General features: G+C 49.2%; 9 protein-coding genes across 9 annotated transcripts; 4 read left to right on the forward strand and 5 right to left on the reverse strand.

Annotated features, from left to right (window-relative positions):
• Positions 1–234: 234 nt before the first annotated feature.
• On the reverse strand, positions 235–2,293 carry N7500_004701 (uncharacterized protein; the record flags this gene model as incomplete). Its single annotated transcript, XM_056675846.1, has 2 exons — positions 235–1,820; positions 1,876–2,293. Coding segments are annotated over 2 exons (2,004 nt in total), but the record flags the coding sequence as incomplete, so codon positions are not given.
• A 594-nt stretch (positions 2,294–2,887) lies between these two features.
• N7500_004702 (CCDC90 family protein) lies at positions 2,888–3,937 on the reverse strand (the record flags this gene model as incomplete). The annotated part of the gene is made up of 3 exons (XM_056675847.1): positions 2,888–2,945; positions 3,004–3,337; positions 3,412–3,937. 3 exons carry the CDS (start codon positions 3,935–3,937, stop codon positions 2,888–2,890), a joined length of 918 nt encoding a protein of 305 aa, XP_056530847.1.
• A 527-nt stretch (positions 3,938–4,464) lies between these two features.
• Positions 4,465–5,515, reverse strand: sec53 (phosphomannomutase SEC53; the record flags this gene model as incomplete). The annotated part of the gene is made up of 5 exons (XM_056675848.1): positions 4,465–4,714; positions 4,774–4,848; positions 4,928–5,244; positions 5,295–5,357; positions 5,414–5,515. The coding sequence occupies 5 exons, from the start codon at positions 5,513–5,515 to the stop codon at positions 4,465–4,467; spliced, it is 807 nt and encodes a 268-aa protein (XP_056530848.1).
• Positions 5,516–6,105: 590 nt separating this feature from the next.
• Positions 6,106–6,915, reverse strand: N7500_004704 (putative DnaJ chaperone (Caj1); the record flags this gene model as incomplete). Its single annotated transcript, XM_056675849.1, has 4 exons — positions 6,106–6,679; positions 6,728–6,788; positions 6,842–6,853; positions 6,909–6,915. The coding sequence occupies 4 exons, from the start codon at positions 6,913–6,915 to the stop codon at positions 6,106–6,108; spliced, it is 654 nt and encodes a 217-aa protein (XP_056530849.1).
• Positions 6,916–7,693: 778 nt separating this feature from the next.
• On the forward strand, positions 7,694–8,254 carry N7500_004705 (uncharacterized protein; the record flags this gene model as incomplete). Its single annotated transcript, XM_056675850.1, has 1 exon — positions 7,694–8,254. One exon carries the CDS (start codon positions 7,694–7,696, stop codon positions 8,252–8,254), a length of 561 nt encoding a protein of 186 aa, XP_056530850.1.
• Positions 8,255–9,074: 820 nt separating this feature from the next.
• Positions 9,075–10,379, reverse strand: N7500_004706 (uncharacterized protein; the record flags this gene model as incomplete). The annotated part of the gene is made up of 3 exons (XM_056675851.1): positions 9,075–10,108; positions 10,200–10,265; positions 10,313–10,379. The coding sequence occupies 3 exons, from the start codon at positions 10,377–10,379 to the stop codon at positions 9,075–9,077; spliced, it is 1,167 nt and encodes a 388-aa protein (XP_056530851.1).
• Positions 10,380–10,999: 620 nt separating this feature from the next.
• N7500_004707 (putative COPII vesicles protein Yip3) lies at positions 11,000–11,518 on the forward strand (the record flags this gene model as incomplete). The annotated part of the gene is made up of 1 exon (XM_056675852.1): positions 11,000–11,518. The coding sequence occupies one exon, from the start codon at positions 11,000–11,002 to the stop codon at positions 11,516–11,518; it is 519 nt and encodes a 172-aa protein (XP_056530852.1).
• Positions 11,519–11,544: 26 nt separating this feature from the next.
• Positions 11,545–12,675, forward strand: N7500_004708 (uncharacterized protein; the record flags this gene model as incomplete). The annotated part of the gene is made up of 1 exon (XM_056675853.1): positions 11,545–12,675. The coding sequence occupies one exon, from the start codon at positions 11,545–11,547 to the stop codon at positions 12,673–12,675; it is 1,131 nt and encodes a 376-aa protein (XP_056530853.1).
• Positions 12,676–13,681: 1,006 nt separating this feature from the next.
• Positions 13,682–14,684, forward strand: N7500_004709 (Frag1/DRAM/Sfk1 family protein; the record flags this gene model as incomplete). The annotated part of the gene is made up of 4 exons (XM_056675854.1): positions 13,682–13,736; positions 13,793–13,874; positions 13,928–14,197; positions 14,261–14,684. 4 exons carry the CDS (start codon positions 13,682–13,684, stop codon positions 14,682–14,684), a joined length of 831 nt encoding a protein of 276 aa, XP_056530854.1.
• Positions 14,685–14,815: the final 131 nt, after the last annotated feature.

Below are 14,815 nucleotides of genomic sequence, written 5' to 3' on the forward strand. Positions count from 1 at the left end.
GCCAAATGAGACTGAAATCCCCAAACAAAGCCAACTGACTATCTAGGACCTTGTCTCATCTCCAACTTAGTCCTATTGTGCAGAAATCAAATATTGAATTCATTGCGATGATATAATAACTCACAATGAGTACTACTCTACCATGACGCGTGGTATCAAACCTCCGTGTCCCAAACGAGATATCATCTACCTTGCAACCATGACGTCCAAAACTCTTCGTGTATGTCATCTTTCCTAATTTACAAGAGTCCCAGGTCCCTTTCCAATTATAGCTTTCACGCTGCCTCTACCGGTATCCTCGTGATCTTGTGAAGAGGAAGACGAGGCCTTGTATTTGGGGTCAGTGTCATGTACAACGGTACCATTGACTGCGTGAACATATCGGTGGTATGATTGCCCATTCATCTGACTGGCGAACATATTGACGGTATCGCCCCAGGAACTTGACTTTCCACCAGTGATGGATTTATACTTCGCCATTCCAGACTGACTTGTGTGTAGGTATGATGGGCCCGAGGTCAAGGTGTAAGTGGAAATGCCGAGTCCTCCTGTTGCCTCAAAATCGAGACCTCTCTTCATCCAAGAGTGAATAGTCATCCCATTTGAGGTGATACCGTAAGTTGCATTGACAACCAAGGGATATTGATATGCAACGCTGTTGGAAACAGGTATATCCCCGAGCTCGGTGATAGTGTTATTACCACTTGTGAGTTGTCTGTTGACTTGACTGTATCCTTGCTGATTGAGGAGACCGTGATTGGCGAAGGATAGTTTCTGAGACCACGAATACAGAGAAGATGTTGCACTGTAGACTCGCTCGACAACCACAGAGTACGACAAGGAATCATTCCCCCCGGTTTCATTGTGAACAAGGTTCCGAGTCACAGAAAACACTGGCAAGGGAGAATCCACTGTGGGTGCCTTGTTGTCACGAGTGATGGTGGCTTTAGAGGCTGAGCTGTCATTATCGATGTATATGAAAATATTTCCTGTCACAACCCAATACGAGCCCACAGTGTTGGAAAATTTGGCACCTCCATCCGCGGAGACATCAAGACCAGTCACCCGAATCTCAAATGAATGTTGTTTCCCGTCTTGGATCATGGGGAGAAATGGGGAAATATCAATCTCTGGCTGTCGAAGATCAAACGCATCAGTTCCAACGACAGGACGCCAGAATCCCGGAGCTACGCCTCCGGTGAAGATAATAGGAAATGGCCAGACAAGCCCGGCAAGGATTCCATCGATATAGAGTTGGACTTCACGAAAGGGAGTGTATCCATATAACCCACCGACAGTGCTTTCGAAATCTTGGGTGTCCTCGGAGAAGACATTGGACCACCAGAACTCTTCTTCTGATTGTCCACATGCGGATATTGAGACAACAGCACGCGATGCCGCAGCAGGGATCTCGTACATGACCGTTGTGTTGTCCGTGGGAAGTTGGAAAGCGCTGGAAGAGTTTGATGCTGACTTTTTGGCAGAGATTGGAAGAATCATATCCGCGGTCTTGACATTTTGTCCGATAGAGAAGTGCGCCGTGAGCGTGGCATTGAACGAGCCGGTGTAAACATCGTTAATGATATTCCCCAAGTCAAATATTAGCTTCTGGGGATTCTTCCATAGCGAATTGTAGTGCGACATCTCTTTGATATAGGTCCAGACAATCCCATTGACTGTCGGCTCTGCCGTTGAAGTCCGGAACACTTCATTGTCCCCAAGGTACATGAGTGCTAGGCGGTCATACTGCTTTCCCCGAGAGGTGACAGTGAGATTGATTCGCACAGTATCGAACTCGCAGTTTGGGGGGTTATAGTCGCCTGAATAAATCGCAAGATCAGACCATGAGTAGACGTAACGTTCGAGAGCTCTTACCAACAAATGGAGCTCCATAACTAACTCCAAAAACATGATCCATGAGCAGCATCTCGACATTGCAGGTGCCATCTCCAGTAGAATGAAGCGATATTGGCTGATAGAGCTGGAAAAATTCTTGCAAATCAGTCGAGCTAGGCGCCTGGGATGGAAAACCAGCAATAGACTGCAATCCGCTCTGGAGCGACAAGGCCGATGGGAGGTGCCCTAAAAGCAGCAATCCACATATGGCGATTAGAGCCATAATGGTTAGTAGTCCGACGCTTGGTTGAACTCTTCTCAGTGTGCCGTGGCCGACGTTCACACTTGACTTTAATCCACAACGATCGATAGACGGCACAGTGTTCGCGGCTTTGCCAGTCTTCTGAGGCTTCAGGGGCTCTTGACTGAGTATCGACACCGAAGATCGGTTCCAAGACCTGCAATGGGCTTTATAAACATTGTAAGATGTAACCCCAAGCCAGAGTAGAAGAATAGATAACAAGCATGCAGCTAGGCGGATGAAACAATACTCCATTGGAGATTGAGGATCCATCAGCCGTTGCGACAAGTGCGTTACAGGCACTAGCATGTTAGTTCTGCGGTGAACCAATTAGAACGTTAGGTTCTACCCCTGGTCAAAGGGTATGTATGTAACGTTGAAGATGGCTTGGATAGGCAGATTTATCCCTGAAGATAGAGGTGCATGAAGAGGGGGAAATGTTCACGAATAGAGAAGGAACCTGCGAGACTGCCAAATGTCCGTACTCATCTCCCCCATGTAACCTCAGGCTAGTGTCGTCCGCTACTCCGTAGTTACATATACCCGGGCTGAATTTTGAATTATCTAATGGTTTTCATTGAAATTCACCAAATGCTTGGTATTGTCTAAACCTACATATATGACAACATAGAATGGCTAGACGAGTAGAGAGAGTAGTATACAAAAAGAGAAGTTGTAAGACATCAAATGCCTCATGTAAAGCAAAGCCAAAAACAATCACTCCATATCCAATGCAGACTTTTGTCCCAATTACATAAACAAGCGCCAGGCACCAAGAATAAGTGCGGCGGTACCTGTGCAGACACCCCTGGAGAGAAAAGAAAGTCAGTATAAGCTCGCGCTTCGAGGTAATTCGGGGATCATACATAAGCCACTGCAGAGTCGAGAACTTGACAGCCTCCACTCGTTCCCTTAATCCTGCAACCTCCTGCTCAATTCGCGTTTCAGTCTCCTTGATACGCATTTCTTGGCTATTTGCCTCCTCACGAATCCGACCCTTTTCAAGGTTCAGATCCAACCGGACCGAGGCTTGTGTTCGTCCAATCTCATCCCGGAGTCGTGAGTTGAGTTTGGCGAGGTCTGCAGCGATCTTCTCGTGTGACGAACGGGTCAACTGTGCCTCAGTCGAGTCTGTGTTAAGTAACTCGGAGCGCAATTTCGCAAAATCCACTTTTTGTTCATAAGTTGATCTCTCCGAGTCTAGCCAAGAGTTTCCCGTTAGATCTCCGACAAGCATTATGAAGTTATCATGTGCGACAGACGCATTTACATACCTTCTCGGAGGACCATTGTCCTGGTCAAATTCTGAATCGACTCTTGAATAATATCGTTCAATACCCGCATCATAGCTACGGACTGCTCCTCACTGAAGCCCTCCGCCTGTAAACGCTTCACGAATTTCAGGGTATCAAAGTGATGTTCGCGTGGCCGAATTGGTGTCGCATGAAAGGCGCGGCGAGCGGGATGGAAGGTAGCCACATAGACACCATTGTGTCGGATCGGATTGCCGCGCTGGGTTGTGGACGTCGCCGGCGTAGTTATAGAGGTCCCTCGGGAAACGAGATATCCGGAGATAGAATTCCTGGTCAATGTGGAGATGAGCCGGGAAGACTGATGTGCGTTGAGGGAATTAGATTGTTGTTTCGAAAGACTCCGGCCGTGAGAAAGTGGTCGTCTTTGATTTGTTGCAAGTGCGGAATGGTGGGTGATGGTAACGGATGGACGTGAAGAGGAGCTGTTCCAACTCAGGCGGGGAAAAATATTGCGCGGGACATCCGCGACATGCTTTTGAGGCGCCATGTCAAGGACACTAGGCAAGCGGTTGTTTATTTCAAGTGCGCTTCAGATCGATCAAGAGTGACGCAGAAACGGAAAGCTTGGAAGTCCTTATTCCGGGGCCTGAAATGATCGGGATGACTAAGGGCATCGGAAAGATCGACGCTTCCAGCCCTGGAGTTTCCCGGCCCCAGTGCCCGCATTACCCGCATTGATTATCTTGTCCGGAGTATGTCGTTATATTCCTCACAAGAGTAGACGACCACTTATGCGGCCTCGGGATGTCTCCATGACTCTTTAGCACTAGAGTAGACTTCTCAAAGGGCTTCTCAGATATTCTTCCAGATTTTTAGGTAGATAGAAAAAGGCGGGGGAAAAGCATACCTTGTGAAATGGACATTTCTATGTATAATCTGGGAGATTTGATGCAATTAGAGGACTATTTTGATCGATCATTAACTAAGGCTTTTTCAGAAAATATCTAAATTAGACTTCACATGTAAACGCTATCACAAATCCATGCCCTTTCGGCTACTTGTCCAACCTCGTATCTATAGGTCAAACAGCTTCTTCAGCTGGTTGATGGTGTCTTGAGGACCATCAACGGAGTGTCCAATGGTGCGAGGGTCTTCGTAGATCTCGTAATCATTTCCTCCGACGAAAGTCTTGTCGCCGAAGAAGTGGATGGTCTTATAATCGATACCCGAGATTTCCTTTTCAGCTTCAATGTGCTGTAGGCAGTAGGTCTTGTCCCAGCCGGTGGGGAAGACATCGAAAGAAATTTGACCACCGATCGAGTAGCTGTTTTAATATATTGATCAGCGCCATATCAAAGCAAATCTCGCTAGACAAAGACTTACGTGAGACCATAGTCGGGGAATTCCTTCTTCAAGAGCTCCACCAGTGTCTTTCTGATGTTGTGGATCTTGTCGAAACTGTAACGCAAGTCAGTAAACCATCCAATTTTCGTATCCAAAACCACCTGGACATAGTGGACAGAAGATCTCCACGTACGCTTCAAACTCATCACGTTCTTCAACGCTTGCGTTACGCCCAACGGGGCTAATGTTGACCATTCCATTACGGAACTCAATGAAAGTACCACGCTTGCGGGGTAACTTGGTGTTGGCAATGAACTTAAGAACGAAATCCACCAGTGCTTGGTATTTGTCCTCCCCGAGCCACTGAATGAAGTTGTTGCTGGCGAGTGGCTTGCCGAGGCGGAATGCAGTCAGACCATTTTCGGAGAAGCAGAAATCGAACATGGTGGTAACATCGATGGTTGGTGAGCCAAGTTGCTCTTGCTGCTTGACAAGGTTCGAGCCGCCAACCTGAATCATGTTAGAAACGGGGTGGAAGTGTTGGTTGGGAGGAGACGAACGAATCCAATAGCGCACTTGTGGCGCAATCGAGAGAGTAACTCGAGCATCTCGTGGGAGGCATGCTGTACCAGAAATATATTAGTATAATTGAACCGCAGTGAGTTTCATTGCTACCTACCCGTCTTGCGGGGGTCAGAGTCTCGTCAACATCGAACAGAACGACCGTGTCCTTCATGGGACGGCTCTCCAACGGGGGGTAGATACTGGCAGCTTCAGTCATTTTGAAGGCTTTGGTCAATTGAGTCTCAATAAGGAACTTGACAAAGATAAAATTGCGGGCAACTCGAGGGTAATATAGAGAGAGGGGCCTATTTTGACCGCAAGCGGTGAGAGCGGGAGCTTAGCGTGAGGCGATTGGGTCCAGAAGCGGAAAGAAGGCCACCTGGTCTGTCTCACTTGTTTAAAGAGATGGATTATTAAGTTAAGTGACTCACTTAGATTACTGGGAATCAATTTACATGTACGCTGCATAACCTCTTGGACTATGCTACATATATTGTGTAGCATCGACACCTACATTGGAACCTTAGAAGCTCTTGTGCCTCGCTGTTATCGATAAGAGACGGAGGGGTCCACAGGTCAACCTTTCATCACATTAGAGCGAGTCAAATATGTGCACTCGAGAAGTATCTTACGTACCTAACTTGTTATATACTAGAGATATGTATTTCCTCCTACGTTAAGTGATCATAGTCATGTAGACATGTACAGTTGGGGGACCGACCCAACTGAATTTCCGCCGAGGCCTGTAAGAGCCAGCTCCCAAATCCTCAACGCCCAGACCGCTCGGTAAATCATGAGTAGACAGACTCAGCGGCCCATAGTGGTCTGAAAGACCTTAGCAGCAAGCTCACTTAGGAGCCTCGTCCGATCCTGCGTTGGAAGGTCCAAGAAAACCTCATAGACACTTTTGCCCTTCGCATCACGGATTGCGCCGATACGATTACCGGCAACAGCGCCAGCCAACGCACCAGGTACATTGCCCACAATGAATCCCATCGCACCACCGCTGACACCGCCAACCAGTGCCCAGAATCGCCCGGTTGGGCGAGTCCGCCTCCCACCTTCTCCCTCATTCTCCTCGGCAAGCCCCTCTTCGCGCAGCATCTCTTCGAAAACGGAACCGAACTGATCATTGTCGCGCTCATCGCGGTTCCCGCCGAATCCAAAGCTGGACCAGGGGAAGCCGCCGCTAGTTGGTGGGACTTCTGTTTCTGCTTCCTCTTCAGCTGCTTGGTATGCGCGGGTAGCGTCGTACTCCCGGCGGCGCGCGGGGTCTGAGAGGGTATAGTAGGCATCGTTGATTTCTTGGAACTTTCGTGTGCGTGATGGTCGCTCTGGGGAGTCGACGGGGACTCGATCGGGGTGGGATTTCAGTGATTCCCTAGACTTGGTTAGAAGGTCATTCCGAGGCTAGTTGTAGTGATCTTGCCTCTTATATGCAGTGCGAATCTGTTGTTGGGTGGCATCTTGGGCGATGCCTAGAATTTTGTCTGGTATGTGTTAGTTGGAACGGTCTCAGTGAGGCCTTGAGTGGAGGTCTTACAGTAATCGGGGCCTGGTCAAAAATTAGTATATATTTCAGTAAGAAGACGGGGATAAAACCAACATACTTGGCATGGTTACACCTGGTTCTGAATTTCAGCAAGAAAATGTTTATACCGGACGCGATAGACTCGAAGAAGAATCTAGAGAGAGTCTTCCATGGAAAGCCATCACATGCAGTGACGTAGATGTTGCCTGAGGCAGATATGCCCATCAGGTTCCATGGTTCAATCATTTAAGGATATCGGATTTCACAACTACTTCGTACATCGACACAGGATCAACAGGACAAGTTCCGAAGATCTTTTTGATATTTAGAGAGTGGATTGCTTGACCATCTGGAGTACTTTCTCCACCGCAAAATGCAGTCAAAGTCTAAGTTTAGCCGGCCACACAACCCAGCCACTTTTGTTCCGCCAGGGGGTGACTGATCAATGCAATCTGAAGCTCCCGTTTGATTCGCCTGAAATTAGCACCCAGCGACATTTACAAACCCCTTTTAGAATCTCAATTGTGCTAGCTGTTAAAGAAATTTCCTGCATAGAAAACTCGCAAAGCGGGTGCACACATCGGCCTAGACCTCAGATTGCGCATCTCCGCAGCTAGTGGCTGACTTGCATCTGTTTCTTTTCATTCTTCCAATTGCCGCACAAAAGCTCGGAAAAAAAAGTTTCAAAGGGATCATCAGGGGCATTGTTACGCAGCAGGTCAAACACGTCTTTTTCTGCGTACCTACCCACCACAATCTCTCTATTAGTACCCCACCTCTCCTCAAACTAGACACCTGTGGCCCCCAAGTGCCCGAAGTCGCACCCGTAAGCAATTTCAACATCAGCATTACCACACTGCCACGATGGGTTGGTTCGACGGAAGATCCAGCGGAGTTTCGTCGACAGGATACGTGCGGCGACGGTCCTCACCCACGCCTAGCGGCCACAGCACACACAGCAGACGCAGCAAGTCCGGCTATTCATCCACGCACCACTCGCGACACTCAGCACCATCATTTTTCGGAGGACTAGGCGGATTAGGCGGAAGTCGAACAGGAGGTCGATCAAGCCCATCTGTATTCTCGTCATTCTCATCGTCGCGACGGGCGCGTCCCCGCGAAGGATTCGTTCAGCGCATGCTCCGCGACATCAAACGTCTTTTCCGCGATATCTATCGCTGGGCCCGTCGCAACCCTATGAAGGTCTTTATGATGGTGATTGTGCCTCTTCTGACTAGCGGTGTTTTGCCGAAGCTGCTGGCTATGATTGGCATTCGCTTGCCGCATGCGATCACCAGTGCCCTTGGTGGTGCGTCGAAGCCTAGCGGCGGTATGGGTGGTATGGGTGGTATGATGGACGGCGGTGGCAGGGGTATGTCGGAGAACATTAGCAGCCTCATGAACATTGCCAAGATGTTTGCGTAGACGACATCAATACCTCTGGACCGGCTGAGCTGTTCGAGCCTGGGCTTCTTTTCCACGATTTGCAATGCTTTGCTGAAATTCGACACATGACGATCACGATGATACACCTACCGTCCTTTGCTTTTTTTTTTTACGCTTTTCTACTCCCAAATTTGTTTTTCTCGTTGAACTTTGTGCTTTCAATGTTGTCATGAAATGGGAGGCCCGTTTAAATATGATAGAACTGGTTTCTTTGGAAAAGCTGCTGTTTTGTACCGTCAACGGAACATTAGAAAATTCGAAACGAGTCCAGAGATAAACGGAAGTCTCCTATTTATACTGACCTAGTCAAGTGTTGGTGCCCAAGTCGGTGGATCTGACAACCGGACAACTGTACACCGCACTAGTTGTGTCTGCAGCTGTGCACTGTCCCTTTTGTACAGTAGACCCGCCTATAAACCTGATGGATATAGGTATTGTATACAGATATCACTGTGGCCGACCGATCTTTGCGGAGACACTCCATAGTACCACGCATATGAGATGGATCTGCAAGGACGGAGTACATAGTACATAAATGGGTCGCTAATGGCCTCATACCTATAGACCGTGCACAACATATCATATCGTTGGCCAGTTAATACGTAACTCGCATCATGATGCCCTGAAGGTTTGGAGTTGAGAAAAAAAAAGTATGTGTACATTTTGGTTTCTACTTGGGTATTGCCAAAATCCGAGCAGGTATTCTATAATAAAGTAACCTGGGGAACTTTTGAAATCATCCCGCAGGGAGAACAAACAACAACTAACGCCCGAGGTACAGCAATTTAGACGTTCAAGTCTATGATCGCTGGGATCGCTTGTTACGCTTCCGAGAGCGGGAGTTCGAGGTGGCAGTGGTCTCAGCTTCCTCGACCACGGGCTCCTCGGATTCATCAGAATCCACTTCCTCCTCGGTGGTTCCAGTTCCCAGCACCCGACCGACAGTCTTGTTGAAACACCAGATGGGAAGCTTGCACACCAGTGTCTGACGGATGGTAGGACGCTCGATCTGATCAATGTCGAGCAGGTACTCCTGGCGCTCGCCAGCCTCGTTCTGCTCCTCCAAGAACACATTGCCAATAGAATCAACAATCAGCGTCTTGCCATTCTCAGCAACAACGCGCTTCCGCTCGCCAGTGCTAGCAACCTGCTCGGTGGGGGTAGAGGTACCGGAAGAAGCACGGGCGCTCACACGGGCTCCTCCCTTCTTGTCTTTCTTGTTCTCCTTATCCATCATGCGCTTCTGACGACGGTTGACAGCCACGGCACCGGCGTCACCGGACTCGGAGGCAGAAGGGGGAGGCGCGGCTGCGACCGAATCGATTCCAGGGATACCACGAACCCCCAATTCATCACCCCAGGCGGCTCTGCGGGCCTGGCGAATGTAACGATCCACAAAGTCGCGCTGGCGCTTCCAGCCAAGGATCAGCCCAGCGTAGTGAGCACCGCCACCGAAAACAAGGAACAGCCCCACCAACACGGAGCCCAGGCCAGGACGGAAGCGAGAATAGTAGTATCCGGTACCCTTCCATAGGGGGAAGCCATTCTTGAGGAAGTGGTCGTAGCGCTCTCGGTTTGGACCGCGCAGAACGTTGGCGACGAGATTCAGACGGGCAGAGCGGGCGTCAGCGTTCTTGACTGCGGCGTCAATCTCGCGCTTAGTAGGTCCCTGGTTGACATTGACCCCCTGATGGGATTTGGCCTTGCTCTTGTCCTTGGCGTAGTTGGCGATGAAGGCGCGCTTGACCTTATCTGGGTGAATGATTCTCGACTTCTTGCGGTAGGCCTTGGTAATTTGTTCTAGATTGGCATTGGGACGGATCTCGAGGAGGTCTGCAGTAGGGATGTAAGTCAGATATGTATCCCCAAAGATGTAAAGAAAGAAAGGAAAAGAAATTAGTAATGCTTGGGAGATATCACGCACCATAGAAGGTCACATTGGCACCCTCATTTGTGGCCACATCATTTTGTAGACCAAAGATCTCATAGTCTGTTGAAGGTCAGTATGGGGTTCTGGTCGGGGTAAACAATACCCACCTTCTTTGGACCAGGCAGCGACAAGGCCGAAGAAGACAAAGACCGATAGAAAGGCAAACAGCTTCATGATGATAGAGCGGTCAATGCCGCAGAAGCCAGAAACGAGGGGAGTATGAACGAATAGGCTGTGTGTTAGTGGAGGACATGTTAGGAAAAAAGCGGTCGGGCGTTTATCCACACTGTGAAGAGCCAAACGTGGCCCCAATTGAGTTGTCCTTTACAGTCACTGATTTTACTTGAGATTTTTTTTTTTGACATTTTATTTTTCTAGACTTTCGAGGGGGAAAATTATAGTTGGGCTCTGCATGAATAATTGCATCTGAGCGTCGATGGTATATATAGTGAGAGATCTAGATTTAATGTGTAGTTTTCTTTTCTCTGTCCGGACTTCCTATGGGAGTTGCCTAGCCAGGAACTGGGACTTCAGGAACCCGTTGCTATTATTAGTGATTGTTTCTACCTAACTGTCTCTTCAGGACTACTCTGGACAACATTTCGTCTTATTACTCGGGTGGTGAAACGACCGTGCTCTCTGACTAAAATCGAAAGGGGAATAAAGGCCCAGGAAAGTGACCCTCTTGTTGCTTCCGGCTTTCCTCTGTCATATTACCTGTCCCATTTCCACTCTCTTCAACTTTTTCAATCTTTTCAATCTATTTTTCCCCTTCCAACCTCTCTTCATTCAAAATGGTTTCCATTCCAATTGATGCGCTCACTTCGCGCTTTAGCGATCGCTTCAACAACCTCCGCAGCACCTCGTTGAGTACGCGCTTCGCGAACCTGCGTCCGCTTTCCGAGTTCCTTGATATCAAGCGTATATCCAAGCCTGCCAACTTCGGTGAGGCCCAGAGCCGAGTCAATTACAACTTGTCCTACTTCTCCAGCAACTATGCCGTCGTGTTTGTGATGCTCAGCATCTACAGCTTGCTGACTAACATGATCCTGTTGTTCGACATGATCTTTGTGACCTGTGGTCTCTATGGAATCAACATGCTGCAAGGTCGGGACCTGGATCTCGGCTTCTCTCGCTTCACTACTTCGCAGCTCTACACCGGACTGCTCATCATCGGTGTCCCCGTCGGCATCCTCGCCTCCCCCATCACCACTGCCCTGTGGTTGGTTGGCGCAACCTGTGTGACCGTTTTCGGCCACGCTGCCTTTTTGGATAAACCGATCGAGAATGCTTTTTCCGAGGAGGCGGTCTAGGTGGTCGGCCGCGAGCTCCTTTTGACATGCCCTCATGGGGAAGACCACCAGGGGCACGAACGGGGAGAAATACTAGGGGACGTGCGTGGGAGGAGACACGGCTGGAGGAGGTGGAGAGTGAGGAGGATGTATACGGGCGGGAGTTGGTGCGAAGCGGTCGTTGTAAGCAGGAGTATGGAGGGCGAGGGTCGCGGAGGCGACCTGTGGCTTTTGAGGATCTGACGGATGAAGCTGATACGTTTGATGGGGGAGAATTCGATCTATACGACCATGAGGATACCACGGTGGCCTATGCGATTCAGCTAGCCATGCGGGACAAGGAGGATCAATTGGTGGACACAGCGCTCGAACGAATTCGTCGCGCCCAACTTCTGGGAAGGAAAAATGTTCGGCTGTCGAAACAGGAACTGGATGCCTTGGAGCGCAAGCGCCAGCAGACGGATGGTTCAAGCGGCAGCCGGCGCCCGTCCCTCAATTCTATCAAAGCAACGTCGCGCCCATCATCCCGACGGAGCGTTGTTGCCCCAGAGTTATCCGGCGCGTACCCAAGCTTTGTGCCTGATGCAAACAGCACTTGGGCTCGTGGGACGGCCGGCTCGCGGCCGTCCAGCTCATCTTCTGCTCGGCCCCGGACTCCAACGACCCAATCTCTTCGTCCCCAGCAGTCCAACTCACCTCTTCGACCTACCTACCCATCATACACCTCCGAGCGCCTTGCCCCCAATGCCCGAGGACAATCAATGCAACAACCGCCTGTCTTCCCACGACCACTGCCAGACGATCCTCAATGGACCCCGTCCTACTACAATACAATGCAAATGAGTCCATACGGCGAATCTGCACCATATTTACCGCAGGTTTCCTCCGATTTCTGGGCTGGTCAGCAGAATCGAATGAGTTATCCTTCAGGGCCTCCATACCCAGCTTCTCAATCCTCGGCCAAATGCTCACCGCAAGGCATATCGCAGGTCCGAGGGGACATAGCTCCAGATTCAGTCAAGTTAGGGTCGGAGGAATCCACTGAAGATGAATCGCAGACCAGCGAGGATGATGTGCAGATCGTCAAGGTGGCCAAGGTGGCGGAGCGCAACGCCCCAGTTGCTGTTGCGCAGAGGCGGCCGGTTCCTGGAACTATCCGTAAACGGACGAGCCGATGAACTTGAAGTGTCCCAAGGTTGCTTCGATATCTGTCTAAAAAATTACTTTCGGTCTGGGGTGTTTGTGCTTTATGTTTTTCTTTTATCGATTCCACTATTGTGGTCTTTGCGTAACGCGATGGCGTTTTAGGTAGATCGGTCTTGGGCTACAAGAATCCACATATTATTTCCACTTTGATCTTCGTACGGCTTGGAATATGAAGTTTAATAGTATACACAAGTGGGAATGCTATTGTACCTTGTCCTCCATACAGAGGAAATGCAACTTTGCTAAAAGCGTTGTAAATATAGATATCAGTCCTTGGTACGCCAAGTATTCAGCCACCCGCAGATCCCATATTCATAATTTTGGCTAATGTCGACGCCTCATATTACTACCATGGCTCCGATGATAACTATCAGCGGAATATACCATTGAAGTAAATTTTGAGGTTGATCATTGGGACTAGGCTGTGGGGGCACGCAATTTTTCTGCCTTGGCAGAGCCCCGGAAATGACGTCTTTATAGAGCAGGGGTGTGCCTAAACATTTAATTATCGATGGCATGCTCTCATGCACCTGTACACCTCCTTTTATTCTCCTATCCAGGTCCTGTTGTAATAACCCACGGGGTATACAATTGTCATATATTCCCCTTACGCATCATCGTTGTCCCGGTTCCAAACATTTGATATCCCTTTGTCATCTAAGCGCCACTGTCGCCCCTTATAGACTGTTTGAACCTGGAATTCTGTGTGAAACATTGTACATAAATACAGGGATATAAGTGAGTTGCACTATTGATTGGGAAATATCCCTGGAAGCTCCTCCTTCCATCCTTCCATCCTACATGGACACCACGTGGAGAAACTGCGACTGACAGTATCCTTATAGACTCGTTTCGCATTGTGTTTCAATCCACTCTCTTTATCCACTGTCTTTTGAATTCGATTTCTAGCGGGCATACAGTACTCTCTTTTTAGCTCCTTTGCATCAGAATCGGTCCCGAAATACAAAAGTCGCAAACATGTGGATTATATCATTTTGGATGTTCCCGCTGGTGTCAGCCTGCATGTGGGTTTGTAAGGCATCTCTACACTAGATATTTTGTTTTGGGCTGCAGCTGACACGTTCTTAGCAATGTTGATTGCCATGTTGGTCACCTGGGTTCGAGACGGGAGACCGCACTACGCCAGTATGGATGACGGACAGACTATCGCGTATGTTTTGTCTCTGCCACTAACCCATGCATGCGCTAACAGGACTGCTATAGGTACATTTCAGATGTCGGCGCGCAAGGCCTAAAGCCGCTGTTTGTTGCAGGCAGCGCAGTCACCGTCGTCTTTCTCGATCTAGCATTCCTCTCCGAGCGGTGGCTTCGACACTCCAACCAGTTAGCCAAGAACAAGGGCAGATTGGACAAGACATGCGCTGTGCTTTCAATTCTTTTCGCTATTGCCGGTGCAGCGGGTCTGATCCTGCTCTCGGTCTTTGATACGCTGCGTCACCCAAAAATGCACGATGGTTTCATCGCTCTGTTCATGTGAGCCATATCTACATGCCAAACTATGCGCGAATGACAACTGACCAATCAATCTCTCTGTAGTGCTGGATACGTGATCAGTGCCATCTTGGTTTGCATTGAGTACCTCCGTATCGGAATCTTCTACCGTCGCGAGCACCGTATCTTGCTAGTCAGTTTCTTCATCAAGCTTGTTTTCGTCATCGTCGAGCTCGCGCTCGCCATCGGCTTCGGCGTCTGCATCGGCAGCAACAAAGCGTCAAAGCAAAACCCCGGTGCGGTTCTCGAGTGGTGTATCGCTTTCGTCTTCACGGGCTACGTTCTCTCCTTTGTCGTTGATCTATTGCCTTCCGTGCGCACCCGCAACCACGTGCCTCAGGGTGAGAAGTACTTGATGAGCGAGAACGGATTCCGTGGAGCCCAGGCAGAGAATGTTTCCATCGAAGAGCCGCTGACCCATGACTCGATGGGTCCGAACACCGGCTATTACCGTGGTCAACGGGTCTAATTATCTTTCCCTGTATTTTCTGATATGATGTGCACGATGTCATCCGATACTCTGCTTTTGTTAATGTTGTTTTATACCTGTCATTTATATGGTGTTCTTTGGGCAGATGGGCATACATTATTAGAGCCACT

Source organism: Penicillium coprophilum, assembly GCF_028826855.1.
Source record: "Penicillium coprophilum strain IBT 35676 chromosome Unknown utg000004l_segment0_segment0, whole genome shotgun sequence".
Taxonomy (NCBI): Eukaryota; Fungi; Ascomycota; class Eurotiomycetes; order Eurotiales; family Aspergillaceae; genus Penicillium; species Penicillium coprophilum.